Raw genomic sequence first — 27,649 nt, forward strand, 5'->3', positions numbered from 1 at the left:
CATCCAAGGACTAACACGGTATACAAATCCTAAAATACATATGAAACAACAACCCTAACCCTAGCACCAACATAAGAACACCCATAAGAATAACCCTAACATACCAACAAGCCTAATCATAGGAAATTGGCAAACAAACATCTCACATCTCCATGCAAATCTCTAGATCCATACAAAACTAGGGTTTTCCCAAACTAGCAACAAATGAGCAATTTGTTAACATTACTTGGATCAAAACAAGGGGATCGGAGAAGATTACCTTGAAGGAGGGTTTGAGTTCAAAATCCACGGACAAAATCTTCAAATTTGAAAGATTTGGGAGAGGATTTGAGAGGGGAGAAAGGGGAAGAAGGGGCAAATCTTGGGTCGGATGCTATGGGGGTAGGGGTGTGTGGGGTGGGGGAGTGGGGGAGGGGGGCAGCCAACTAGTAACAGACAGTGGAGCGCCCGAGCGCTAGGCGCTGCACATTACATGTGTGGCGCCTAGCTCTGAGGCGCCGCACTGTTGGGTGCGGGCCCAGGGGCTGCCACGGTGAACAGAGGTGCAACGCCCCAGAGCTAGGCGCTACACCATAGGGTGTAGCGCCTGCGTGTCGGGCGCCATACAAAAAGGTCAGCCGCGTGAAATAGTTTCACGGACAGTTCATTCTGTGATTTGATTTCATCCCGACGTCAAAATTGTCAAATTTGCCCCTCTTGAGATTCTGTATGAGAAAGGGGCGATTAGGTTTTTGGGAAGCGTCTCCTACGCGGCTGCTCGTCACTGTTTGTCTACGTCCACTACATCGTCTAAATCTGTGTCGTCTTCGTCATCACATGCCCACTGAAGCCGAACGACTCACTATCGAGAAGACCGCTGAGGAGACCGCCACGACGGCTTCGTCCTGGCCTACTGGAGGATATACCACGTTTATACCGCTCCTATTTTATTTCTGTGTTTGCTATACTAGCTACTTGTGTAGATCTTTCTGTTGTGTGTCTAGTACATGCGTACATGATCAAATATCCGTATATGTTTAATACCGCCATTGCCATGCTCATGGTTTATTCCTAAATTAAATTAATCAAAAATTTACTAATATACTGAACAAAGATGATTGTTTTTATTGCCGGAAATTGGAATTGTTCACATAGAGAACACAACAATGCATATTGATCCAATTGTTGGCTAAGATCTGGACTCACGCTTCATCTCGTGATGTTCTCTAGCTCTCTAGAAACGCAGACTCAAACAAATATCAAATCACCGAAAGCACTTGTCGCAACTGAATTAGGATTTGATCTACATATGTTGATACAATGACATTCCTAGAGACCAATCCACAAAGTAAGCAATAAGCATGTTAGTTAAAGACACATATTCTGTTACTCCCTCCGGTCCTCAATAGTCTGCGTTTAACTTTTTTCGTTTTTTCCCTCATTACTCTGCGTATTAGGCATATGTGGTCAAACTTTCCATCTATGCCCCTGGCCTTCCGTTCCCATCGATTGATTAGCGACTCGCTTCGCGTACCTTCGTTTCTTCCCGAGGGAAAACGGCCAATGAAGAGGCCGCAGTTATGACTGCCCTTGAAAATCACCCATGGAAAGCATCACTTGTTGCGGGGTGAAAACGTCCACCTTGTTGCATCGCTAGCTCTCCTTGGTATCTGGGCTTTGAGTTATGCGCAAACAAAAGAGGACTGGAGGGAGTATTTTTTTGACAAATATAAGAGCCATTCTTCAAGCATCAATCCATGACACCAAGGAGTAAAAACATACACCATCTCACCTTGTACACTTGGAAGTACGTATAATGCAATCAATGACCTAATCTGAGCTTGCTTACCGCTCCCAAGCAAGCAAACACGATTGCAGAGAAACCTTCGGACCCAGCCAAGGCAAAGCACCCAGAACCTTGTAGCTCCAAGGCGGAGGAGCTCCGTCGTGTCAGGCAAGTAGTGGCCACGGATCCAGACGAGATCCAGCAGCATCTCGACCACTCGATCCGGCAAACCGACGCCACAGCCGTCCGTCCCCACAGGACCGGGGACACGCGAGGCTGACTCACAGATCACGCAGGCCTTCGATCCAGCCGGGTCCCACGGCCACGTGGCGCTTAACAGCATAGCGTCCCAATCGGGCACCATGGCCCACATGTCAGAGCCCTGCACACGGCCGCTGCCTGCAGCTGCTGGCTCACTGCGCCCATCCCAAGACGCCATCTCGGCAGTACCTAAAAAAAAGAGAGACGCCATCTCGGTCGCGTCCAGAAGCCGAGAACGAGCCTTCACCGTGTATTTACCCCGCCGATGACATGTGGGGTCACCAACGAGAACCCTCACATGCCATGGAGACCAGCTCGTTCTTACCCGAACACGTTTTAATTAAACCGCGGGGTACACGCGACCGCACGTTGCCCAAGCGTCCCGTTCCGCCCGCTGCGAGCACCACTTCTTTCCCCTACGCACCGCACGCCCAGCGCCACTGACACCGCGGGCCCAGCCGGTTAGGCCCGACCAATAGGCGTTAAAAAATGGCCGCCCCGTGTGCCTTTAAAAACAAAAGGGCGTCGTCTCCTCCTCGCCACTTCCTACCTCCTCTCTCTCTCCCTTCGTCTTCCTCCTCCCGTCTCGCGTTCGCGTACACCACGAGATAACGTGTGAGGTTTCAGGGCAGAGCCGAGCTAGCAGCCATGATGGAGGCGGCCGCGGCGACGATGCTGGAGGCCGGAGTGGGGCGGTTCCGGGGGCCGAGCCTCGCGGCGCTGCTTGCGGAGATGTGGGCGCCGCTGGCCGTGGCGCTGGCGGCGCTCGCGACGCTGCCCAGCCTGCTCGGCAGGCTGCAGGTGCTCATCCTCCGCCTCCGCTCCCGCGGGAAGGAGGTCATCTCCTCGCACATCTCCACCTACTACTCCTCCGGCGACGACGAGTCGGACTCCGACGGCGAGGGCGAGGACGAGGACGAGAGCTCCGATGAGGCGGCCACCAGCTCGTCCGGCGAGGAGGAGGAGGCCGTGAGGAGGATCGGGTACTTCGAGGGCGCCGCCGACGGCCTCGACGGCTGCTTCCCGTGGGGCGGCGCCGTCGTGCGGACGTGGCAGGACCTGCCGCGGCGGTTCTCCGCCGTCGGCTGCGGGGGAGGAGCCAGGTTCCCTTCCGGAGGGCGTGTCCAGGCGGTGAGGCTGTGGGGCGCCAGCACGGCGAGCGGGGAGGGAAGTGGCCAGGCGTGGTGGGACGCCGATGACAGCGGCCGTGGGGCGGCCGCAGAGGCGGCGCCGGTGGTCCTCGGGTGGCGGCGCGAGCACGCGATGCGGAGGCGGCAGCGGCCCCTCCGCATCCTGCCCTCGGAGCAGTAAAAAAAAAGGAAAGGAACGGAGAGTGGTAGGTGTGGCCGTGTGAATACGCTTGGCTTGGCGGAGATGCTGATTCCCGGGCGGCCCCACCTGTCGGTGGGCCGAATAAGCGGGTGATTGCTAGGGGTGGTTAGGGGTTACTATTCAAACTTTGCTTATCTGGAAAGCAAGATCGGCCCCTGCAGTGCAGTTGGGTCGATCTTCGTTTGTACCACTATTCTTTGAGACGGAAATGCTCGACTGCGCGTCGACCGCTCCTTCTGCCAAAATTTCCAATGTCGCGGAAAGTTATTACTGTTGCTCCTTTACGGTGGATTTATGTCCAAGTTAATAAAACCATGTTGTCCATTGACCGATCTCCTTTTACATTTCTCTTTCGTTGGCGATTTGGTTGTGTACAGTGAAAATGAATGCATACATTGTGGTTCGTCAAAACACTTGGTATTATGTGTTGATAGACGCTTGAGGTTACTTACCACGTTTACCACGCGGTCGTCGACCACCCACGTCGATCGGCTAAACAAAATTGTCACCCAAATCCTCTTCATAGGTCAAGCTTAGTTTCCTAGCAGTTTCTCCAGGGCCCAATGCCTCGCAGGCTGGAGCAAATCTAAGACTCCACGAGAATCCAAGTGGCTCCCAGCTCATCCGGGGATGCAAATTACGCGCTTAGGGCAGAGCAGGCAGTTTCGACAGTTCAACCTTGAATCGATTGGGTTCATTGACCACATTAAGCATCAAGACACCAAATCAAGTCGATGTCGATCATTCCCGCCGCGTGAGAATTCCATTAAACCTTTTTTTATTCGCTTTATTGACCAGCTGTCAATGTTCATCCATCATGGGCACACAGGGCACGTCCACAAACAAAATCCCTGTCAGCAAACAACTTCGTCAAGTCCATTAAACTGGGCCTTCGATAGCATCCGTCGCTTTCCAATCAACTCTGTCCATCAAGCAACGGTGCGCGAGACGCACCGCTTCAGTTTTTATTTTGGCTTTTCTCAGAATAAGAAGATTTCGGCTCTTTTTTTTTGAGTGGCCGGCTCCATTTTGCAGGGCGAGCAAGCACGCAGTCGCCGGCGCCATAAGCTGGGGGCTAGTTGTAGGAAGCCACTTGTTTATAGGGAGATGAAAACAAAAACGACAGTCACATCTCCATGGTTTTCGATGAACCTCGTGTGGTTTTTCTCGGTCGGAGAGGTAATCCCATGCAGTAGCGAATCTAGGATGAATTTGAAGGGCAGGTTCAACTTCAATACACAGACTGAAACTGGGTTATGCTGGGCTGAAACTAGGCTGAGATGGGCTGGGATAGGCTAGATTTTAATTTCGGAGGGCAGGCTTGAGCCCATCCAAGTCTGCCCCTTGGATTCGCCGCTGATCCCATGCACGACTCCGCGCATCCTAAGGCTGGTTGTAATGGGGAGTATCATATGCTAGTATTATGCATATGATACTAGTGTATGATACTACCTCTCTAATGCATAGTATCATATATTAGTATCATGTAGTACTTTATTTATTGTCATGCATGACACAAAGTAGCATAGCATTTATTATGATACGGTATCATGATATGATACTCCATCCTCTCTTTCTTTATTTAATACTATGACACCTCATCAAAATTGCCTAGTTGGCATGCATGATACTAGCTATAATACTACCATTACGATCAGCCTAATCTACCGAGGCCTGCCAGTGCCAGGTCATGGGGATACGCCGATGACGCATGTGTGGTCTGGCGGTTGCCCGACATAAATAAGAGTAGGGTGTTTTGGAGGCCGAGATTCATGGAGACCTTAATTTTGAAAAAATAAATTTCATATTTTCTTAGTTTCAAACAGTTCTGAAAAAACATACACGCATACAAGGATCTAATTTTTATGTGTGTAGAATGTCATGATGAAATACTTGAATTGCGAGCTGCATAAAAACACAAAATCATGGACTTTGAAGATGGGCAGTACATGTGCTGAAAAGCCACAATTTTTTGTGTAGCTCTTGTTTAAACGTATTTCATCATGAAAATGTGTACACATGCACACTATGTCTCTGGGTAGATGCGTGTTTACCATACGTAAACCGAAAACCTCCGAGAGTTGAGTTTTTTTGCCTACCAGTTGTGATTTCTCTTGGTGGATAATTTCATGGGCGGGTGATATGCACTCCCGTGGGTGCATGGGTTTTAGTCATCGTATTTCTTAGTAGAAATATTTGAAAATTATGTTTCTTATTGTAAATTATACACCATATTCATACAAAAAACAATAACATGTACTCCTTCTCTACCTTTTTTGCCCTTTCTTCACACCACAAATTTCCTTAATACTTAATAAAATTGGGGTCTTGCAATGAAACCCCATTTTGTTCTAGCATGACTCTTGGCTAGGTGCCAAGGTCAACCTCTCATTCAACAATAACCAGAGTTGCATTCCTTTGCAATCAATGATAAGGTCTCTTTTGATGCCATGAAGAGCTCTAAAGGTCTTGCTCACCAACTCCATAGGCTTATGTCTATCCAATCGTATACTGAGTTTAATGAAATTCGAATAGACTTAGAACAAAGAATCATTTCTAAAATCCATGACAAATGGTCCTATCAATGATAATCAAGGCTACACATGCAAGTAAATGTACAAATGCATGATAGGCAAAAAGGAAGCACGCATCATTTTCAAATGTCTAAGGAAGCGATCAAGTAGACAGAGTCACAAAAAAATTCTCACGGCTTCTTCTTCATGACGTAGTCAATAAAAGAAATCTTTTAAAAAATAAATCCGTGTATTTAGAGTGTTATAATTATGTTTTCTGCAATGAAAATGCTAAGGAAACAATATTGTCACATCTTTTCTTGGACTGCATCTTTGCTCAAAATTGTTGGTTATCCATTCTACCTAACAAGCAGAGGGGAATTTTTACATATGATGAAATAACCATAGCCAATCAAAGTCGCCCTAAAAAATTGATAGGGGTATCATCATCCTGGAATGTTTGAATATTCAGGAAAAAAAGGTTTATCTTTTTTTGAAAAAAATGAAGTTCCAGCAACCAGTATATGGAAATTTCTTTTCAGGCATGACCATAATCTCCTAGGTCATAGAATCAACAGCAAAAATGATGAATGCTTACAAATGTGGGCTGACACCATCTTTGATATTGGTGTCCTAGTTCTACTTCTCACCCATTGATCGTTTTTTTCACGGAGTCCCTCTCACCTGTTAGAGATATGACAGACAATAGAAAACGAAGAAGAATAGATCAACACCGAGGGACACAAGATTTTAACGTGAAAAACCCTGCAATGTGAAGGGGAATAATTCACGGCCCCAACCAGCAAAGCTTTACTATATCGGAAGAGGTTACAAACGCCGAAGATTTACAGTTGATCAACTTATCCCGTGTGACGGCTTACAAAGGATATCAATACCGCCGGCTTCCGTGGCACAGGAATTTTTATTTAATATAGAAAAATACCATAGAACAATTTGTTCTATGGTTCTTAGCCTAAAACCCCCTTATAAAACTAGTGTACATGCCCTAACACGCTTAAGAAACATCTGTTTTCCGGGTTTAATCTTTCGATCCATTATTAGCTTCTTCTTTTTTTGCAGGGTAAAGGGAGATTCAATTCATCCATCTATTATTAGCTTCATTGACCAAAAAGCAAGAGATTATTCTAGCCGCATTATAGTTACCTTTTTTCGCTTTATTGACACGCTATCAAACGAGCACTGCGTGCACAAACAAAGTCCTCGTCAGCGAACAACTCTGCCAAGTCGAGTAATCTGGCCTTTCCCTTTCTGAAAGCATTCGCCTTCTCGCAAGACTCCGGCCGTAATGCGTCGTTGTTCAGAACATGGTGCACGAGTCAAAAAACTGCTTGAAAATTGAAATGCAATTTTATCTTTATCTTTATCTTCTCGAAATAGACACCGCTCGAATTTTCCGTGGTTAGCAAAGCACACCGTCTGATGTGCCATACATCGGATCGGGGACGAAAACACTGCGGGAAGAATACAAAATACGACAGTCACATCTCAACTATTTACAGTGAACGTGGCCGAAAACACTTGTGTGGCTTTGTCAAATGGAGAGGTAATATCATGCACGACTCCAGATCTCCAAAAGCATCCTAATCTACTTAGGGCTGCCAGGTCATGCGAATACGAGAAAGCTTGAGAGCATATCATGTCCAGGTGAAAACAGAGTAAAACATTTGTACCTCTATAATGAGGCGAAAGTGTTTGTCATCTTTTTTATCTCCTGCCCGCTTGCCATCCTGATTTGGCATTTTTCTTTTTTAAAAAAGGAGGATGACCCTCGGCCTCTGCATCAATCGATGCATGCAGCCATATTATTAAATAAAAACGCAACAAAGTCTTGAGGTCCAAAAAAGCTCATAAACTGAGCAGAAGTTGAAAGAAAATAAATCTGAAAAACGCCGCATTCAATTCATATGACTTTTAACTTACCTTGCGTACTAGTATAGCTAATTTGTTTGAATACTGATGGGGCAGGTTTAATCTTAAAGTTAACCAACATATCTGGTTGAGAGTTTGTGCTTTGCTTTGGGCCTTATGAAATTATTAGAATGATTATGAAATTATTAGAAGGGGAGCCTTGGCGCAGTGGTAAAGCTGCTGCCTTGTGACCATGAGGTCATGAGTTCAAGTCCTGGAAACAGCCTCTTATAGAAATGTAAGGAAAGACTGCGTACTATAGACCCAAAGTGGTCGGACCCTTTCCTGTACCCTGCGCAAGCAGGAGCTACATGCACCAGGTTACCCTTTTATTGTGTTTTTAACAGAGTTAAAATACAAAAAAATTTGCAGGTCATTTTCAGGGCTAGAGCATGGTTTTATTACGTGGTCCTTCATCATATGAACATACAAGGGCTTATGGATACTGGGCACAACCGGTTGAAGACGGACTTATATATTTTCATGGCCCAGCATAAAAAATTGCATATTATTGGGTTTTTCATTTTTTGAGATCGATTGCATATTATTGTTGAGAAACAAAATGCACAGGATGGATTGTGTGGAGCCGAAAGCGCACAGCTGGACCCCATGGCGTAGCGGCAACAACTGGCGAAGCACATCATCCAGCGTGCTGACGCTGACGGCAAACCTCTCCATGAACAGTAGACACCGAAATTAGACTGCAATTATGCTGTTTTGCTGTTTCCCAATACCCGGAGCACCAGCACACCATGGGGCTTTGCACACTTTTGCAACCACAAATTATTGTTTGTGCTGAAACAGGATACGCCTGACAGATGACAGCCACTTGTAGTACCACCAAGCCCCCAAAATCACTGACCATGGGCTAGAAGAAAAGGATTCAAGCATCTACGTCCACGTTTCTCAAACCCTCCTCTATATGTTTGGATGGACAGGCCGATCATTGACCGGTCAAAAAATTCGATATAGATGGATTCTTCATATTGGCCTCGTACATCCTGGCTGACCGGCGCCCCTCATATGCAGCCTAAATTAAGGGTAGATATGAGGAGGCCCGAGCGCATCGTCACGTAGGTTTTGGCCCACACTGACGCACCTCGACCCCTCATATATCCACATCCCGGACCGAACCCTAGTCACTTTACTCAACTCCACCATCAAGCTCCCTTCCGGCGATCTTCGGTTTTCTCTGACATGGCGGGCAGCGTATCCGAGTCTGACCTCTCCCGATCTATGGACTGAGTCCAACATAAGGTCCGAAGGAGGAGATGGTCGTCTGTATTGCTCTTCGCCGCTTTGGGGGAGTCCGCCCGATAGCGGCCAGACTCGATCCGACGGGAATCCATTGGCGCTTGGATCCACCGGTCATGTTGGCGGGAGGCACCTGCCCACTGCCTCGCTAGAGGCAGTGCGGTCCGTCTGGCGCCCCAACGTCGTAGCGACAATGCACCCCCTTCGGTGTTGTGTCAACCCCATGGGCTTTGAGCCGGAGGTAAATGCCGACATGACTAATGGCGCATCCTCTACCATGGAGCGACATGCCCATCATGCGAGGCAGAGGGCACGCGAGGCCGCGGAAGCCCTAGCGGAGAGGCCATGGAGGCGGGGTCGCACGCCGCTCCGGAGCCAGTACGGGTGACCGGCACCCCTGGCACCGCAACCGTGTCGTGGTGGATGTGTCGAGCTCCAACCACGAGGGGTCTATCGTGGACCACATATCGACCGGCAGCATCTACTCACAGGCTTTGATAAGGAAAACTATGGCATAGGAGATGGCAACGCCTCGAATTCCGTGAGCCAATCCGTGTCCCAGGTACTACTCTTCCTCGCCGGCGACCGCAATTTCACTCCGAGTGGCTCAGCTGGCCACCTAACGTGGACCCGGACATGGAGACGAACGAGCACCGGCGAAGATTTAGACTAGATATTGCGCTACATGTAATTATATGGATTTGAGGATTGGCAATGCGTATCCGTAGGTGGAAAAGAACATTAGGTGTGACAGCTCACTGTTCGCGGGGCTGGATGTGCGGCTGACAGGCTTTTAGGGCAGTGCAATTTCAAATTTAAGTTATTTGGTTTTAGGACGCAAACATATGAATTCATGGGACGGCGATTGTAGCCCCATGACCGTTAGGAACCGGCGGGTTTTCTAGCGATGGTGGGCATGGCGGCAGCCGCGGAACTGGATCCCACCGTCGATTCTTCGCGTGGATGATCGACGGCGCGATGAGGGCTCCGGTGAGGGGATGGAGGATCTCCGCCGGAGTACCGGCGGCAGCATACGTCTCCATGGCGAAGCTCTGTGCGGTTCCAGCCAGCCACGAGATCAGGACGACGGGCTTCCAATGAAAATCACGCGTGACTGTCTTAGCGGACGATGGCGGCGTCTCTGACGTCGTTTCCTTCTTGAGGCATCGTCATTGCAGGTCACGTCAACTCGATCGGGATGTTTCGTGAGAAACCCTAGATCTGGGTCTACCGGAACGGACGATGACGGCGCCTTCAATGTCGTTCTCCCTCTTGGGGGCATCGTTTTGGAGCAAGTGCTGGCTGGAGGGGACAAGAGGAGGGGTGGTGTTACATCTACCGCAATGCCGAGGATGGATCCCGGTGGCATGGCGCCGCGGAGTTTCGGCGACGAGCGCGTGTGGATGGATATGTGCAGGATGGTGGCGTTGTCTGGCGCTGTGGTGGCGTCGACTGCAGGCCTAGCAAGGTCGGTGCGTCAGTACCTGCTCTAGAGATGGATCGGTGGAAAGTGGCGGGGCGGCCTCTGAGAGTGCGTCGGGCCGGTGTGTGACTCAAACCCGACAATGCGGTTTGGGTGGGGCATCTGGCTTTAGACGTTAGGCTTCGTTGCCATGTCTGCTTGGCATTCGGCTTGGACAATCGACACCCCTTCATCAAATGGATAAGAGTAGTGATAGATGTTATCAAAATGGCGGCTTCAGACTTACTGATGTATTACTTTGTAAGGTCTTTGTGAATATTTAATAAAACGGCAGCATGCACCGCCAAGATGCAGAGGCAGGGTCATCCTTCTTTTAAAAAAAACATATGAATTCAGGAGGAGGTGCTTTGCCTGCCGAAGCAGTTTGAAAGAACATATAGATTCTGCAGCTTTAAGCCTTCAGATTCCTTACCACTGCAAATGAGCAACAGAAAAGCATTTAGTTCTCATGTATTACAAAAACGGAAACAAAGGAATGCCAGAATTAGCCTGGGATTGTTCTTATATAGTTGGCCATATCATTTGAAGTCGTGTTATGCATATACTGTATGTTCCAAGAAATACCGACAAAAACTGTGGTTGAAGGTGTCTCTAGTTCTCAGAGATGCAGATAAACATTCCAACAACAGTTTCGGACTCACAGAACCGCTGCTTTCTGAAGAAAAGAAGAAAAAAACAGTCGCTCACAAAATTTCAGGAATATAGGCTGCTGCTATGACTCGGCCCAAAACGATCACTTTTTTGCCTGGTAAATGAGAACAGTCTCATGTTCTCCAAAACAATCTTCAGAGGCAACAGAGCCCGTTAGACAAAAATTTAGGAATATATGTTTGTACTATGACTCAGGCCAAGTAACTGTCACTTTTTGCCCGATAAATCAGTCTCATGTCCTGCAAAAATATGCCCCTGCAGAGGATTCAAAGCTTGTTTCAATCACTGCAAAAATTCTGCAACTCAGGTCAACAGGTCAAGTGTCAACTGGTCACAGCGCAAGCATGATCAACCTATAAATCACTCCGACAGATCGGCCTCGCAAACCGTAACCATGTCACAGCGCCCTCCTAACCCCTACTGAACATGCCCCGGATCAGCGCCACCTAGCTACTTAAGCGCCCCTGAAATGCCACCCAGATCATCATCCGCTCCAACGCCAACACAGCAGCAGCAGTCAGTAACCAAGGGGCAGCCAGCCCGGGAAGCAGACAGAGCGGCAGCAATGGAGAGCAAGAGATCGCCGTGCGCGCCGGCCGTGGCGGTGCTCCTCCTCCTGCTGCTGCTCGTCCTCATGCCGGACGAGGTGGCGGCCCAGGTGTTCTGCCGGTCCCAGTTCAACCTGGCCAACGAGGCCTGCAGCCTGCGGACCTACCCCGGCGCCAACCCGGCGGTGCCGCCGCGGCGGCCACTGCTGCTCAACGCGTCGTCCTCCGCCAGCGGCTACGAGCTGCAGGCGGCCGGCGACGAGCACAGCGCCAGCGGCGGCCATGGCGGCGACCACGGCGGCAGCAGCCACGGTGGCGGCGACCACGGAGCCGGCCACGGCAGCCAGCACGGGGGCAGACATGTCGGCCGCCGCCACGGGCACCAGCACCGCGTAGGGGGCGCGGACCCGTACGACACGGCGTGCTGCCGGCGACTCATGGGCATCGACAACGCCTGCATCTGCCAGGCCATGTCCTTCCTCCCGCAGTTCATGAGCAGGGTCAAGCACTCCATCAAGCTCACCCCGGTCCCAGGCTGCGACATCTCCTTCGAGTGCGCCGGCGTCTACTGACCACGCCCCACAATTTCATTTTACTCAAAACGTAGCAGCCTCTGCAGCAGCAATTTTCCATTTTCCTGGTCTAGCCTAACAATTCTGGGATTTATTTACATTATACACTTCTGTTCTGAATGTTTTTCTCTCCCTCTCATGATTAGTAGGGAACTCCTTTTTCCACTATATATATGATTAATAGTGAACTTGGCATTCTCCACACACTGGTGTAATTTCTTAGTAGAAACTTATCTTTCAGTCTGTTTGGTTTGGCAGTACAATTTTTAAAAAACCGTAGTAATCTTAAACCTCAGTATTCCAGTGCCTGGGCAATGACCCCTTTTTATAGAAATAGTTCTTTGTTGATGCTAAACACATCAAAGTTTATAAAACCGTGGTTTCTGAAAAACTCCAAAAATACTTGGATGCAAACGCAGCCTTAACTTGGAACCCTTAGTATAGAAAAATTATGGCAATCTCTGAACTTATTAGAAACAAGAAAAGTACAGTAATACTCTGGACTCCAGAGCACAGGTCACTGAAATATGACAGGAACACATTATATTCGCACAAACCAAACACAAAAAATTCTGAAACACAAATAACGAAAAATAGAAGATGGACATTATGAACTTCATAGCAGATTCAAATTAGATGATCATGTACATATTACACGGTGCATATAAGGCTCAACCAGATTAATCTAAGGGGGGGTGGACTGTACAATTTCCGACAAAATTGGAGATGAACACATCTCCTGATCACAAACTCACCCTGACATCTGTCCGAAAGATGAAAACCTCAATGTTGTCGAGGCCTAAAGTCTCTCTAGTTCACGTTCCATCGAAGCAAAGTCGAAACCTTCCCAATTAAGTTCTGTATCCAACTCGAACATTGGCATCGGTAGATGACTGATGTCTGCCAGCCCGATGTAGTCGTCACCAGGCGGCTCACCTGTTGTGTCGACAAAGTCATTGACAGGAAACATATCTGCCAGCCTTGAGATATCATCCAGTGAGAGTTTGTCAGTTGTGCAAACATAGTCACTGATAGGAGGAAGCTCATTCATCTGGCTGCAGAATGCATCCACTGGAATTTCTTCATCGCTAGGTGTCGATGAGCAGTGCACCAAGCTTTCATCAACATTCATCCGGCCAACGAATGCATCTACCTGGATTTCTTTACCTGGCGGTTCCGGTGAGCAGTGCAGTAAGCTCTCATCAGCAGTGTCAGGGTCTATCTCCATTGACGCTAACTTGTGTACCTCTTGTGCTTTCTGGTCGCCGAACGACACAGATGAAGACACACAGGATACAGTAGCTTCGCTGGACACAGCTTCATGTTCTGATGGAGGTGACCGAGATTTGATGGCCAACATCTCAGTGCGTACCCGGTTCCGTTCTGCCTCATATGCTGCTGCAGCGGCCTCCTCAGAGGTAAATGTGCCAATCCATTTCCGGGTTTTGCTCACAGGATCACGTATCTCCGCAGCCCACTTACCCCATGACCGCAGGCGCACACCAGGGTACTTGCTGGTTGGTTGCTTCTTCTCTGTGCCAATTGATTTCTTGCTGCCACATGGCACAAGGGTCTTTCGAGACTTGAGAGGTCCGGAGGTTTTCATTGGAACTAGTACCTCCATTGTCATCCTCTTTTCCTTCTTCGCATGCCGATCATCTTCATCAGAGGAATCGGTGGCATCAGGATCACAGCAGGAAATGCGGACCTTCCGCGAACAAGGTATCATCATCTCTTTGTGCAACGAGCCCCTTAATCTTAAGATCCAAAGATTATTGAATTATTAACCTTGACTACAATCTGCAGAGAAGGCCAGTGAGTGTGTCAGATAGACTGATATGAACATTCACAAAAAAAACACTCACAGGGGGTAGACACTTAAAAATTTCAAAGACGAAGAACATAAGATGTGCACATACCGACTGAAATGTTAAATCCCAGGACAGAAATTCCTGGTTGAGAGGCTGAGTGCACAATCTCCAAAATCAGAAACTGAGTTGTCTCAAACTTCTGATTAAAACTGGAGAAAAGACGGAGTTATTATTTTTCTGTGAAGACTCACAAAAGAAATCTGCTTTCTGGCTGATTGTTTATGAACTTGAGGAATGTCAATGAAAATGAAGGAGTGCTGAACTTAATCCACCCAAACCAAACCTGCAAGCATCCAAAAACTGTCAGATGAGGCCCAATCTTTCTTAGTAAAGTGGTAAAAAAGAGAGATCAGACATATTTACTGTTTTCTCCTGTCTGAAATACATTTCCTCACGGAGAGTAAATACTTACCAAGCTTATCTTGATTTGGGGGATTCTTGTATCATTGTTACTTCGCGTGCACGGGGCACTGGTCTAAATGCAGAAATCCAGAGTACTTCACCCCAAATCCAAATCTGGAAGCACAAGAAGGAAAGCACAGCTCATCACTACAGTACAAATTATATGGCTGTAACTGACACGACTGTGAGAAACGTATGTTTGAATGCATGTACGTATCTTATGACTAAATAAAGCAATGCCACCATTTATTGTGCAGGTCAGCTTTGAAATCAGTCCAAGATTGTAGCACACGTACTAACAAATTTAGTAGAGGAGCAATAATTAAGATGACCGGATGAAAATGAGAGCAAGACTACTGTTTTGTTTATATAAATTGAAATTGAAATTAAAAAAAAAACTATAGATTTTGTTATGCGCTGTGGCCACCTCCATCATTTGAAGGCACACCCATCATAGCTAATCCAGAGCAAACTAAGAACAGGACGGGCACATGTTAGATGAACAAGCTATTGCAGTTTATTCTTGTGGGAATAAAGTATTGATATTAAGGGGAGATTAAAAAAAGACTATCTCTGAACTTTCTGCTGTAATAAATTCATCTTCTGAAAATTAGGAACATGTGGTAACTCTGAAGAATTGGTTCCAACCGGAACTAGAACAGGGGAAACAGGTAGTAATTCGACATTGTTGCCGTCAGTCGTTGCAACCAGAAACAATTGCTGCAGGGATTGAGCGTACGTACTTACCGGGAGATCTTGAAGCGATAATCTTGAGTTCTGGCGCCCCTCTGCCGAGCTTGGGGGAGAAGGCAACAAAAAGCGGAAGGAGGTGATGGTGATGGGAGCTCAGAACCATGGAGCAGTAGAGCAGGCGACATAAATCAAAGAGCGATCGCTCGTGCTGGCGGTCTCTACTCCAACTCTGCGATCATCGCACCAACACCACGAAGGGAAAGTATTAACACAAGGAAAAAAATTAGAAGGAACACGAGAGATTATATGACAGGCAAATCAATCGGCAAGAGAAGGGGGACTGCAGCAGCAAGGACCAAACACCTAGGATTTTTTTTTCCATCTTTCAATCACCGGATAAAAAAACTTGCCATGTTTTCAGTTTAGAAATTTACGGAAAGAACATGACCGGATCGGCAGAAATCCTCGAACAGAGGAAATTGAAAGGAAAAAAAAACTCAGCAACAACCCGGACCGAAATCCCCGGTATTTCCCCCGCGATTACCAAAACAGGAACGATTCACCGCAAAAAGGCCAGGCTTTCGGCAAGAAATCAGGGGAGACGGGAGACCGATCCATGCCCTCGACGGGGACGAACGGCCGGACCGATCTTGCGAGGGAGAACATCGGATTGGGCGGCCGCTTACTTGCTTGCTGGAGCCGCGGGTGCCACTGCGATCCCCGGGGGGCAGCGGAGGGGGAATGAGACGGCGGATCGGGCGGGGGCTTGGTGGCAGCTCGTGGCGGAGGCGGATCGGAGTGGCGCGGGGGAGTGGAGGTCGCTCTGGTTTCTTGATTTCGGGGGTGGGGAGGGGAGGGGAGGGGGTTTAGCGAGGAGGAGAGGAGACGAGCGGAGCGGAGGGGCGAAACGTGTGACGAGGTACTGCGGGGGTCAGTAATTATAGGTGGGGTCCCCCCGCGGATGGTCAAATTGGCTCGGCTACACCGCTCGTGCACACGGGCTAGAGCTTTTTTTTTTTTTATCAAGTTTTTTGTTGTTGTTATTTGTCATGTTTTGATTTGAAAATCTTGATTCAGTTAAAGGACTCTGATTGCCAGCTGGGTTGAGTGGGGGTTGAGGAGTTTTGCCACAACAAATTAAACGGTTGGGATTAAAGATGACAATTTTTTTGCGTGCTGATTTTGTGTATATGGATCGCTCTGTGTAAGACACTTGTTGTGTAGTAGTGTGCATACAAACACTCGGATCCAGCGGCCAATGCAGGTATTATTCTTCATCTTCCTGGTTATTATTACAACAGGTATTGCCTGGCTCCGATGATGGAGGGGCGATAATGACGACGCGCCTTCGGCTCGCTTCAGTGTTTGTAATGGTCGCTGGGTGGTCTATGGATCTGGGTACAATTTTTATTGTTTCTGATGTTCGTTGTGCTGCCAATGATTCAAAATGAATAGGTTGAAAGTTTTTCGAAAAAAACAACTCACAATGATATCCCTGTGATTGCAATATGTTGCATGCAAATGACTTATTAAGCACTTTTGCTATGTTTATGGGTGGTATCACTGGATTTAGCAACTCGTCTTTTTGTTTTGCCCATTACTAATTGTCACAAATTACCTCTTTAGTTGTGTCTGTGCGCATTATCCTCCGTGTGCATTGAACCATCCTTATCCCCACATACTCTGAGCCATTTTTTGTCTAAATGTCGTATGACATATAAGTTCATATCGACGAACTGAACATGTCGAACAGATCGAGGAACAAGCAAACAGTCACCTACATCTAGCAGCTTTGTAAAAAGTAATACGCTTCCATTCCCCTCCGACACTGAAAAAACGGATGGAATTCCATTGCTTTTGGCCTCTTATTCATATTTCTTTTGAACATGGGCTATTAATATGTTTAAGACACATCACCTATAGTGTGCATACACATACTCGGGTCCAGCTGCCAATGTGGGTATTATATTTCATCTATGAATGTAATACGCAAGAAATATCCATCTAATTACAATATGTTGTGATTGGGGTGTAAATAACTTATCAAGCTCATTTACTATTTAAATATGCAATATTACTTGATTTATTGGTTTTTCTTGTTTCAGCCACTATTAGTTGCCGCAGATTGATCTCTCCAGTTGTGCACGTGCGTTTTATCCTCCATGTACACCGAACCACTCTCATCCCTTCATACGCTGACCAGTTTCTTGGTCCTCGCGCGTGCTGGTCGTATGACTACTAATTTGATATCCACAAAATGAAAATGGCCATGAGATCACGGACAGAGTGAACAATCACCTAAGTCCGGCAGCCTTAGGAAAAAGGGACGGGCTTCCATTCCACACCCCTCCCCCCCCCCCACACACACACAAAAACTGACGGACTTGTCTAATTTTTTTGAACATGGGCTATTGTAAGACACTTTTTGTATAGAGTGTATACATATACTTGCATCGTGCGGCCAATGCAGGTGTTGTTTTTCATATATCAATAGAAATTGCAGGAATATCCAAATAATTGCAATATGTTGTGGTTTGCGGTGTATATGTTATATTAATTTCATTTCCTATTTTTCCTGGGCGGTATTACTCAATTTAGCATATTTTTTTGGTTTACGTCATTACTAATTGCCGCAAATTGATCCCTCCAGTTGTGCGCGTGCGCTTTATCCACCATGTATAGTGAGCCATTCTTATCTCCACATACAATAAATAGTTTTTTTGTCCTCGTGCGCACTAATTGTAAGACTACTAATTTGATATCAACATGGATGGACTTTCATTGCCCTCTGGTCTATTTTTTTAACATGGGCTATGAATATGTGTAAAACACTTTTTGTATAGCACGTATGCAGATAGTTGGATCTAGCGGCCAATGCGGGTATTGTTTTCCATCTATGGATAGAACTCGCAAGAATATCCATCTAATTGCAATTTGTTGGGATTTGCAGCGTAAATGTCTTATTAAGCTCATTTCCTATTTTTATGGGTGTTATTACTCAATTCAGCACCTTTTTTGTTTAGGTCATTACAAATTGCCGCCAATTGATCCCTCAAGTTGTGCGCGTGTGCTTTATCCTTCATGTACGCTGAGCCATTCTTATCCGCACATTCACTAATAAGTTTTTTTGTCCTCATGCGTGCTGGTCGTAGGACTACAAATTCGATACCAACAAAATAAAAATGGCAATGAGATCGAGGACAGACCGAACAAACATCTACGTCTAGCAGCCATAGGAAAAGGGAAGGGCTTCAATTCCCCTCCGACACTAAAAAAACGGATGGACTTTCATTGCCCTATTATCTATTAATCTTTTTTCTTTTGAACATGGGATATAAATTGGTTATTTAAGGTAAATGGATATTGTGTGTAAGACATTTTTTGTATATTGTGTATACAGATACTCGGATCCAGCAACCAATGCTGGTATTGTTTTTCATCTATGGATAGACTTCACAAGAATATCATCTAATTGCAATATGTTGCAATTTGTGGTGTAAATGACTTATTAATCTCGATTTTTATTTTTATGGACAGTATTACCACAAATTGATCCCTCCGGTTGTGCGTCTGCGCTTTATCCTCCATGTACGCTAAAATGTTCTTATCCTCACATACATTGAGCAGATTTTTTTTTATTTCTTATGCGCGCTGGTCGTATGACTACTAAGTTGATATCCTCAAAATGAAAACAGCAGGGAGACCGAGGAGACCACAAAGTCACCAACGTCCGGCATCCTTAGGAAAAGGGTCGGGCTTCCATTCCCCTCCGACATTGAGAAAGCGGATAGACTTTCGTTGTCCTCTGGTCTATTAATCTTTTTCTTTGAACAATGGCTATTAATATGTGTAGGACAGTTCATGTATAGTGTCCATACAATACTCAAATCCATTAGCCATGCGGGTATTGGTTTTCATCTATGATAGAACTCACAATAATATCCATCTACTCAAATCCATTACCCGGTAATTGCAATATATTGTGATTTGCGGTGTATATGACTTATTAAGCACATTTTCTATTTTCATGGGCGATATTATTCGATTTTAACATTTTTTTTGTTCCGATCATTACTAATTGCCGCAAATTGACCCCCTCAGTTGTGCGCATGCGCTTTATTCTCCATGTACACTGAACCTTTCTTATCCCCATACACCGAGCCTTTTTTTTGTCCTCGTGTGCGCTGGTTGTTTGATTACTAATTGGATATCGACGAAATGAAAATGACGGGAAGATCAAGGAGAGAGCAAACAATCAACTGCGTCCAACAACCTTTTAAAAAGATGGGCTTCCACCCCCCCCCCCCCTCCGACACGGAAAAAGGATGGACTTTCATTTCCTCTGGTCTATTAAACTTTTTTCCTTTAAACATGGGTTTATAATATGTGTGAAAATAAGTCATTTACACTGCAAATGGCGGTGAGATCGAGGACAAACGGAACAAACACCTACATCTAGCAGCCATAGGAAAAGGGAAGGGCTTCCATTCCCCTCTGACACTCAAAAAATGGATGGACTTCCGTTGCCCTATAAGCATACAAAAATGTCTTTTCTCTTTTGAACATGGGATATTAATAGGTTTTTTTAAGGTAGATGGATATTGTGTGTAAGACATTTTTTGTATATTGTGTATACAGATACTCAGATCCAGCGACTAATGCTGGCATTGTTTTTCATCTATGGATAGACTTCGCAAGAATATCATCTAATTGCAATATGTTGCAATTTGCAGTGTAAATGACTTATTGCGCTCATTTTCTATTTTTATGGGCAGTATTACCACAAATTGATCCCTCTAGTTGTGCGTGTGCGCTTATCCTCCATGTACACTAAACCATTCTTATCCCCACATATACTCAGCTGATTTTTTTTGTCCTTGTGCGCGCTGGTCGTACGGCTACGGATTTGATATCGTCAAAATGAAAATAGTAGGGAGATAGAGGAGACCACAAAGTAACCAACGTCCGACATCCTTAGGAAAAGGGACAAACTTCCATTCCCCTTCGACACTAAGAAAGCTGATAGATTTTCGTTGTCCTCTGGTCTATTAATCTTTTTTTTTCGGTTGAAAATTGGCTATTAATATGTGTAAGACAGTTCATGTATAGTGTCCATACAATACTCAAATCCATTAGCCATGCGGGTATTCTTTTCATCTACGATAGAACTCACAATAATATCCATGTAATTGTAATATGTTGCGATTTGCGGTGTATATGACTTATTAAGCACATTTTCTATTTTCATGGGCGGTCTTATTCAATTTAGCAGTTTTTTTATCATTACTAATTGCTGCAAATTGATCTCTTCAGTTGTGCGCATGCGCTCTATCCTCCATGTACACTGAACTTTTCTTATCCCCCCACACATAGAGCCATTTTTTTGTCGTCGTGTGCGCCTGGTTGTTTGATTACTAATTGGATATCAACAAAATGAAAGACGGGCTTCCACCCCCCTCCCCCCCCCCCACACACACTAAAAAAGGATGGACTTTCATTTTCTCTGGTCTATTAAACTTTTTTTTCCTTTAAACATGGGTTTATAATATGTGTGAGACACTTCATAAAGGGACATGCTTCTATTCCCCTCTGGCACTATTAATCAATATTTTTAACATGGGCCTATTATTCTCGAACCGAGGAAGTAGAACTATGCAAAATAGGGAAGGGATATATATAATGTCGTCTGGGAAAGCCATCATGGCTCGCCGAGGTTTTAACAGTTTAAAAGATGTCAAAAATACGAAACGAATACCGAAACATCACATCTATAATATAAAATGATCCGACAGAGCGATTGGAAAACTAGGAATGTATGTGTCTTTGACAATCGCTTCATTGGATCATCTTATGTTGTAGATGCGATGTTCTAATATTTTTTACAAATTTTTACACCGTTGAAACCTTAAACGAGTTCTGTGGTAACTATAGATAGAAAAACCTCCTACTATACGGGCCATTTTCAGTTCGTTAGCAACTCATCATAATCATAGAGCACGGCCACGCTTCATCACAGAAATGAGCCAAACGCACGTGGAGCCACGCTTCATCATAATCCTAGCCGAGCCACCCCCTGCCCGTGTGCACACCATCGACCTCGAGTCCTCGACTGGGTGGGAGGCGAGTGTGTGGAGCCTCCGGGGTGCGCGAGGGAATAAGCGATGGCGGGCGATACGTGTGACGCCGCCCGCAGCCTGCGTGACCCAAGGGCGGTTCCCGCACGCGGGGGCCCCCCACACCGCCTGGAAGCGCCCGCGGCCCCGAGATTCGTGCGCCATCCAACGGTCCCTCGGAATCTGCGCCGCATTTCGAAGGGGTCGTTCCGCGGCCGCCGCCGTTGCCTCGTGACGGGCGACACACGCCTCTCCCTCTCTCTGGCTTTCTTGGACTCCAAGTTCGCGGGGTCGCGTGGTGGGCCCGCCGCCCTCCACTGCCGCTGATGCTGGACGCTGACAGCTCGCACCTGCTTTGCTTTTCGGTGCACGTCGAGTCGTCAGCGACACGAAAGAGGCGTTGCTCGCAAGAAACGAAGATCTTTTCTTTCCCGGGTGAACATTCGAAAACGACGTTTTGCAGGGAAGATCACTTGAGGGCATGTACAATGGTTGATAAGACAGTCTTATCTTAAGTCTTTCATGCAATTTAGAGATAACAAAAAAATATGTCTACAATGGGTTATATCTTAGCCTTATCTTCAATAACTAGTAACTCCTTAAAACATGGTGAGACAAATTGTGCTAAGAGATCACCTCTTGTCTTATCTTAAATAAGAGAAGACAAGTCTTTTCTTATGAGTTCTCTCTCCTCCATCTCTTCATTTATCCTACGTGGCACTCCTAAGATAGCACTATTGTACATGCCCTGATGGATTTTGGTTTCACAGACGCTACGGCCTGTTCGTGTGGGTGTAGCCAAAGTGTAGTGTTAGACAAATAAGAACGTGACCACGAGTTAACACTACTTAGGGCAGCTTCAACGCGGCTCCTCAAATCATCACTAAATGTTAGAGCATCTCCAGCCGCATCCCCAAAAGAGCCTCTCCATGCGTTTTTGCTGTGCCGGCGTCGAAAAAACGGCCTAGTCGTGCCCTCAGAAATCCGTTTTTCGCTGGTTCGGATCGAAACTGGTGCTGGTGGACCCAAGCCGAACTCGGCGCCCTGCGGGACGCCTGGGGCGTCGGCACAAGCGAAAAGGTCGCGTGGGTCCGCCCTGTCGGCGAGTCGAGCGTCTCTTCTCGCCATTTCATCCCGCTTTTCCCCCACTTCCCTCCCATTCTCTCAATTCCTCCCGCCAATCTCCCGTTCGCCTCCGCCGCCATGCCACCGAAGAAGTACGTCGCTCCCCGCGCCGCGGCAACTGCGACCGCCCCCGTCGCCCAGCCGAAGCAGAGGAAGCCGAGGGTGCCGCCGTCCAAGCCACCGGGCATATGACAAACGCCGAGTGGAGGGTGGAAGTTCAGCGACGGGATGCTGTCACCACCGACCGGCGGAACAGGGCGGTCGCCAAGAAAGCCCGTGACAACGCGGCGCGTGCGGCGGCGGCTTCGGCGGACCAAGCCGAGGCCGAGGCGGCTCGCGCGGGGATGATGAATCCACCCGACAGCCACGCCCAGTACGCGCCCTGGGGCCAGCAAGGCGTTGGTTCTTCGTCGCCGCAGCCACGGGGATGCACGCCCTCACCGGGCTACGCCGACGGGGACGCGCACGACGGGTTCAACCCCAACGTCACCTTCCCCCATGGACACCCGGCCCAGCGAACGCCCTCGCTCGCCTTCACCGGCGTGCAGTACCCTCCATACAACTACTCGCCGCCCGCCTATGCGTCCTCCCCGACGCCCCCTCTTCGTCGTGGCGCGCTGCCCTTCTCGCACCTCGGCGACACCGATGAGACCGAGGCCGACATGGATGACATCATCGCGACAGGCTCGGCCGCGGCCGCCACGTCTCCCGTGTTTGCCACCCCGGACGACATCGTGGATCTGAGCGACGACATGGAAGGCGAGCTCGGCTACGTCTACGGCGAGGAGGAGCAGGAGGAGCAGGAGGAGGAGGACGAAGAGGAGGAGGAGGAGCTGGCGACTGTTCCAGTGAGGAGGAGTAAGAAGAATAAGCGGGCGGCCAGGTCCGGCGGGCCGCGCATCAAGTGGGCGTCCAAGGAGGAGGAATGCCTCGCCGAAGCATGAAAAGTCGTCTACCTCGACCTGGCCACCGGCATGAACCAGAACATCAAGGCCGAGTTCGACGAGCGCAAACTCGTCGACCCCTACTTCAAAGGCGTCTACATGCAGCGCGGGGAGAAGGCGATGGCGAACCATTGGGGGCGTATCCAGGGGGCGTGCAACAAATGGCATGGGATCGTTGAGGAGGTCGCGGCTCGCCCAGAGAGTGGCGCCAGCGTTGAGGATCAGGTATGGCACGCCGGCCTCCCGCCTCTCTTCCCCGTGTGCGCCCGCCAACAGTTTGTTCCTCCGCGCAGTTGCTGCCCATGTTCGCCATGTATCGGCAGGGCAACGGCGACGCCGAATTCAAGTACCTCCACGTTTACAACCGCATTGACAAATGCGAGAAGTGGGCGGAAGTCCGACGCACCCTCGACAAGGCCAAGGAGACCTACAAGCCGGACGTGCCGACTCCGGGCGCGTCAGACGGGCGGTCGGACGGCAACAAATGTGCCAACAAGGGGAAACACGCCGTGTTGGGGAACGTAGTAATTTCAAAAATTTCCTACGCACACGCAGGATCATGGTGATGCATAGCAACGAGAGGAGAGATTGTTCTCTACGTACCCTCGTAGACCGTTCGCGGAAGCGTTATATCAATGCGGTTGATATAGTCGTACGTCTTCACGATCCGACCGATCCAAGCACCGAAAGCACGGCACCTCCGAGTTCTGCACACGTTCGGCTTGGTGACGTCCTTGCCTTCTCGATCCAGCAAGAGGGGCGAAGTAGTAGATGAGTTCCGGCAGCACGATGGCGTGGTGACGGTGTTGGTGAAGAACAATCTTCGCAGGGCTTCGCCTAAGCACTACGAAAACTATGACGGAGGATAAACTAGAGGAGACGGGGTTGCCGGCACACGGCTTGGTGTTTCTTGATCTCTCTTTGGTGCTAGCCCTACCCCTCTATTTATATGTTGAGCCCTGGGGTCGAAACTTGGAATAAAAGCCTCCTCAAAGTCAGTTTCACCCGAAAGGCAAGAGTCCTTCTCGGACTCCAGGGCTAGACGCCAGGGTTCCCGGCGTCTACCCCCTAGACGCCAGGGTTCCTGGCGTCTAGCCTCTGGTCTCCGCAAAACTTCCTTTTACACTTTCCAAAAGCCTCGTGGGCTTTTCCCTTTGGCCCAGATAAAGTGTTCTCGTGCCCAAACATTTCGGGAAACATCCAGAACCCCTTTCGGTGAATTCCAGAACCCTTCCGGAGATCAAACACTACTATCCACATATCAATCTTTACTTCCGTACCATTCTGGAGTTCCTCGTCATATCTGTGATCTCATCCAAAACTCCGAACAACATTCGGTCACCAACATTCATAACTCATAGTACTATATCGTCAACGAACGTTAAGCGTGCGGACCCTTCGGGTTCGAGAACTATGTAGACATGACCGAGACACATCTCCGGTTAATAACCAATAGCGGAACCTGGATGCCCATATTGGCTCCTACATATTCTACGAAGATCTTTATCGGTCAGACCGCATAACAACATACATTGTTCCCTTTGTCATCGGTATGTTACTTGCCCGAGATTCGATCGTTGGTATCTCAATACCTAGTTCAATCTCATTACCGGCAAGTCTCTTTACTCGTTCCGTAATACATCATCCCGCAACTAACTCATTAGTTGCAATGCTTGCAAGGCTTAAGTGATGTGCATTACCGAGAGGGCCCAGAGATACCTTCCCGACAATCGGAGTGACAAATCCTAATCTCGAAATACGCCAACCCAACAAGTACCTTCGGAGACACATGTAGAGCACCTTTATAATCACCCAGTTACGTTGTGATGTTTGGTAGCACACAAAGTGTTCCTCCGGTAAACGGGAGTTGCATAATCTCATAGTCATAGGAACATGTATAAGTCATGAAGAAAGCAATATCAACAAACTAAACGATCAAGTGCTATGCTAACGGAATGGGTCAAGTCGATCACATCATTCTCCTAATGATGTGATCCCGTTAATCAAATGACAACTCATGTCTATGGTTAGGAAACATAACCATCTTTGATCAACGAGCTAGTCAAGTAGAGGCATACTAGTGACACTTTGTTTGTCTATGTATTCACACATGTATTATGTTTCCGGTTAATACAATTCTAGCATGAATAATAAACATTTGTCATGATATAAGGAAATAAATAATAACTTTATTATTGCCTCTAGGGCATATTTCCTTCAGTCTCCCACTTGCACTAGAGTCAATAATCTAGTTCACATCGCCATGTGATTTAACATCAATAGTTCACATCGTCATGTGACCAACACTCGAAGGGTTTACTAGAGTCAATAATCTAGTTCACATCTCTATGTGATTAATACCCAAAGAGTACTAAGGTGTGATCATGTTTTGCTTGTGAGGGAAGTTTAGTCAATGGGTCTGCCACATTCAGATCTGTATGTATTTTACAAATTTCTATGTCAACAATGCTCTGCACGGAGCTACTCTAGCTAATTGCTCCCACTTTCAATATGTATCCAGATTGAGACTTTGAGTCATCTGGATCAGTGTCAAAACTTGCATCGACATAACCCTTTACGACGAACCTTTTGTCACCTCCATAATCGAGAAACATATCCTTATTCCACTAAGGATAATTTTGACCAATGTCTAGTGATCTACTCCTAGATCACTATTGTACTCCCTTGCCAAACACAGGGCAGGGTATACAATAGGTCTGGTACACAGCATGGCATACTTTATAGAACCTATGGCTGAGGCATAGGGAATGACTTTCATTATCTCTCTATCTTCTGCCGTGGTCGGGTTTTGAGTCTTACTCAACTTCACACCTTGTAACACATGCAAGAACTCTTTCTTTGATTGTTCTATTTTGAACTACTTCAAAACCTTGTCAAGGTATGTACTCATTGAAAAACTTATCAAGCGTCTTGCTCTATCTCTATAGATCTTGATGCTCAATATGTAAGCAGTTTCACCGAGGTCTTTCTTTGAAAAACTCCTTTCAAACACTCCTTTATGCTTTGCAGAATAATTCTACATTATCTCCGATCAACAATATGTTATTCACATATACTTATCAGAAATGCTGTAGTGCTCCCACTCACTTTCTTGTAAATACAGGCTTCACTGCAAGTCTGTATAAAACTATATGCTTTGATCAACTTATCAAAGCGTATATTCCAACTCCGAGATGCTTGCACCAGTCCAAAGATGGATCGCTGGAGCTTGCATATTTTGTTAGCACCTTTAGGACTGACAAAACTTTCTTGTTGCATCATATATAACTCTTCTTTAATAAATCTATTAGGGAATGCAGTTTTGTTTATCCACTTGCCAGATTTCATAAAATGCGGCAATTGCTAACATGATTCGGACAAACTTAAGCATAGATACGAGTGAGAAACTCTCATCGTAGTCAACACCTTGAACTTGTCGAAAACCTTTTTGCAACAATTCTAGCTTTTGTAGATAGTGACACTACTATCAGCGTCCGTCTTCCTCTTGAAGATCCATTTAACATCAATGGCTCGCCGATCAATGGGCAAGTCAATCAAAGTCCATACTTTGTTCTCATACATGGATCTTATCTCAGATTTCATTGCCTCAAGCCATTTCGCGGAATCTGGGCTCATCATCGCTTCCTCATAGTTCGTAGGCTCGTCACGGTCAAGTAACATGACCCCCAAAACAGGATTACCGTACCACTCTGGTGCGGATCTCACTCTGGTTTACCTACGAGGTTCGGTAGTAACTTGATCTGAAGTTACATGATCATCATCATTAGCTTCCTCACTAATTGGTGTAGTAATCACAGGAATAGATTTCTGTGATGAACTACTTTCCAATAAGGGAGCAGGTACAGTTACCTCATCAAGTTCTACTTTCCTCCCACTCACTTCTTTCGAGAGAAACTCCTTTTCTAGAAAGGATACATTCAAAGCAACGAATATATTGCCTTCGGATCTGTGATAGAAGGTGTACCCAACATTTTCTTTTGGGTATCCTATGAAGACGCACTTCTCCGATTTGGGTTTGAGCTTATCAGGTTGAAACTTTTTCACATAAGCATTGCAACCTCAAACTTTAAGAAACGACAGCTTAGGTTTCTTGCCAAACCATAGTTCATACAGTGTCGTCTCAACGGATTTAGATGGTGCCCTATTTAACGTGAATGCAGCTGTCTCTAATG

The 27,649-nt window shown here is 47.0% G+C and overlaps 3 protein-coding genes across 3 annotated transcripts; 2 read left to right on the forward strand and 1 right to left on the reverse strand.

The window, feature by feature from the left end:
- Positions 1-2,554: 2,554 nt before the first annotated feature.
- Positions 2,555-3,682, forward strand: LOC123103479 (uncharacterized). The gene has a single exon (XM_044525079.1). The coding sequence runs from the start codon at positions 2,675-2,677 to the stop codon at positions 3,335-3,337; it is 663 nt and encodes a 220-aa protein (XP_044381014.1). The 5' UTR covers positions 2,555-2,674; the 3' UTR covers positions 3,338-3,682.
- A 7,979-nt stretch (positions 3,683-11,661) lies between these two features.
- Positions 11,662-12,510, forward strand: LOC123103481 (uncharacterized). The gene has a single exon (XM_044525081.1). The coding sequence runs from the start codon at positions 11,754-11,756 to the stop codon at positions 12,306-12,308; it is 555 nt and encodes a 184-aa protein (XP_044381016.1). The 5' UTR covers positions 11,662-11,753; the 3' UTR covers positions 12,309-12,510.
- A 392-nt stretch (positions 12,511-12,902) lies between these two features.
- On the reverse strand, positions 12,903-16,165 carry LOC123103480 (ethylene-responsive transcription factor TINY). The gene is made up of 5 exons (XM_044525080.1): positions 15,961-16,165; positions 15,329-15,503; positions 14,592-14,695; positions 14,228-14,462; positions 12,903-14,108 (listed from the first exon to the last, which is right to left on the reverse strand). The coding sequence occupies exon 5, from the start codon at positions 14,038-14,040 to the stop codon at positions 13,108-13,110; it is 933 nt and encodes a 310-aa protein (XP_044381015.1). The 5' UTR covers positions 14,041-14,108; positions 14,228-14,462; positions 14,592-14,695; positions 15,329-15,503; positions 15,961-16,165; the 3' UTR covers positions 12,903-13,107.
- Positions 16,166-27,649: the final 11,484 nt, after the last annotated feature.

Source organism: Triticum aestivum, chromosome 5A, assembly GCF_018294505.1.
Source record: "Triticum aestivum cultivar Chinese Spring chromosome 5A, IWGSC CS RefSeq v2.1, whole genome shotgun sequence".
NCBI lineage: Eukaryota > Viridiplantae > Streptophyta > Magnoliopsida > Poales > Poaceae > Triticum > Triticum aestivum.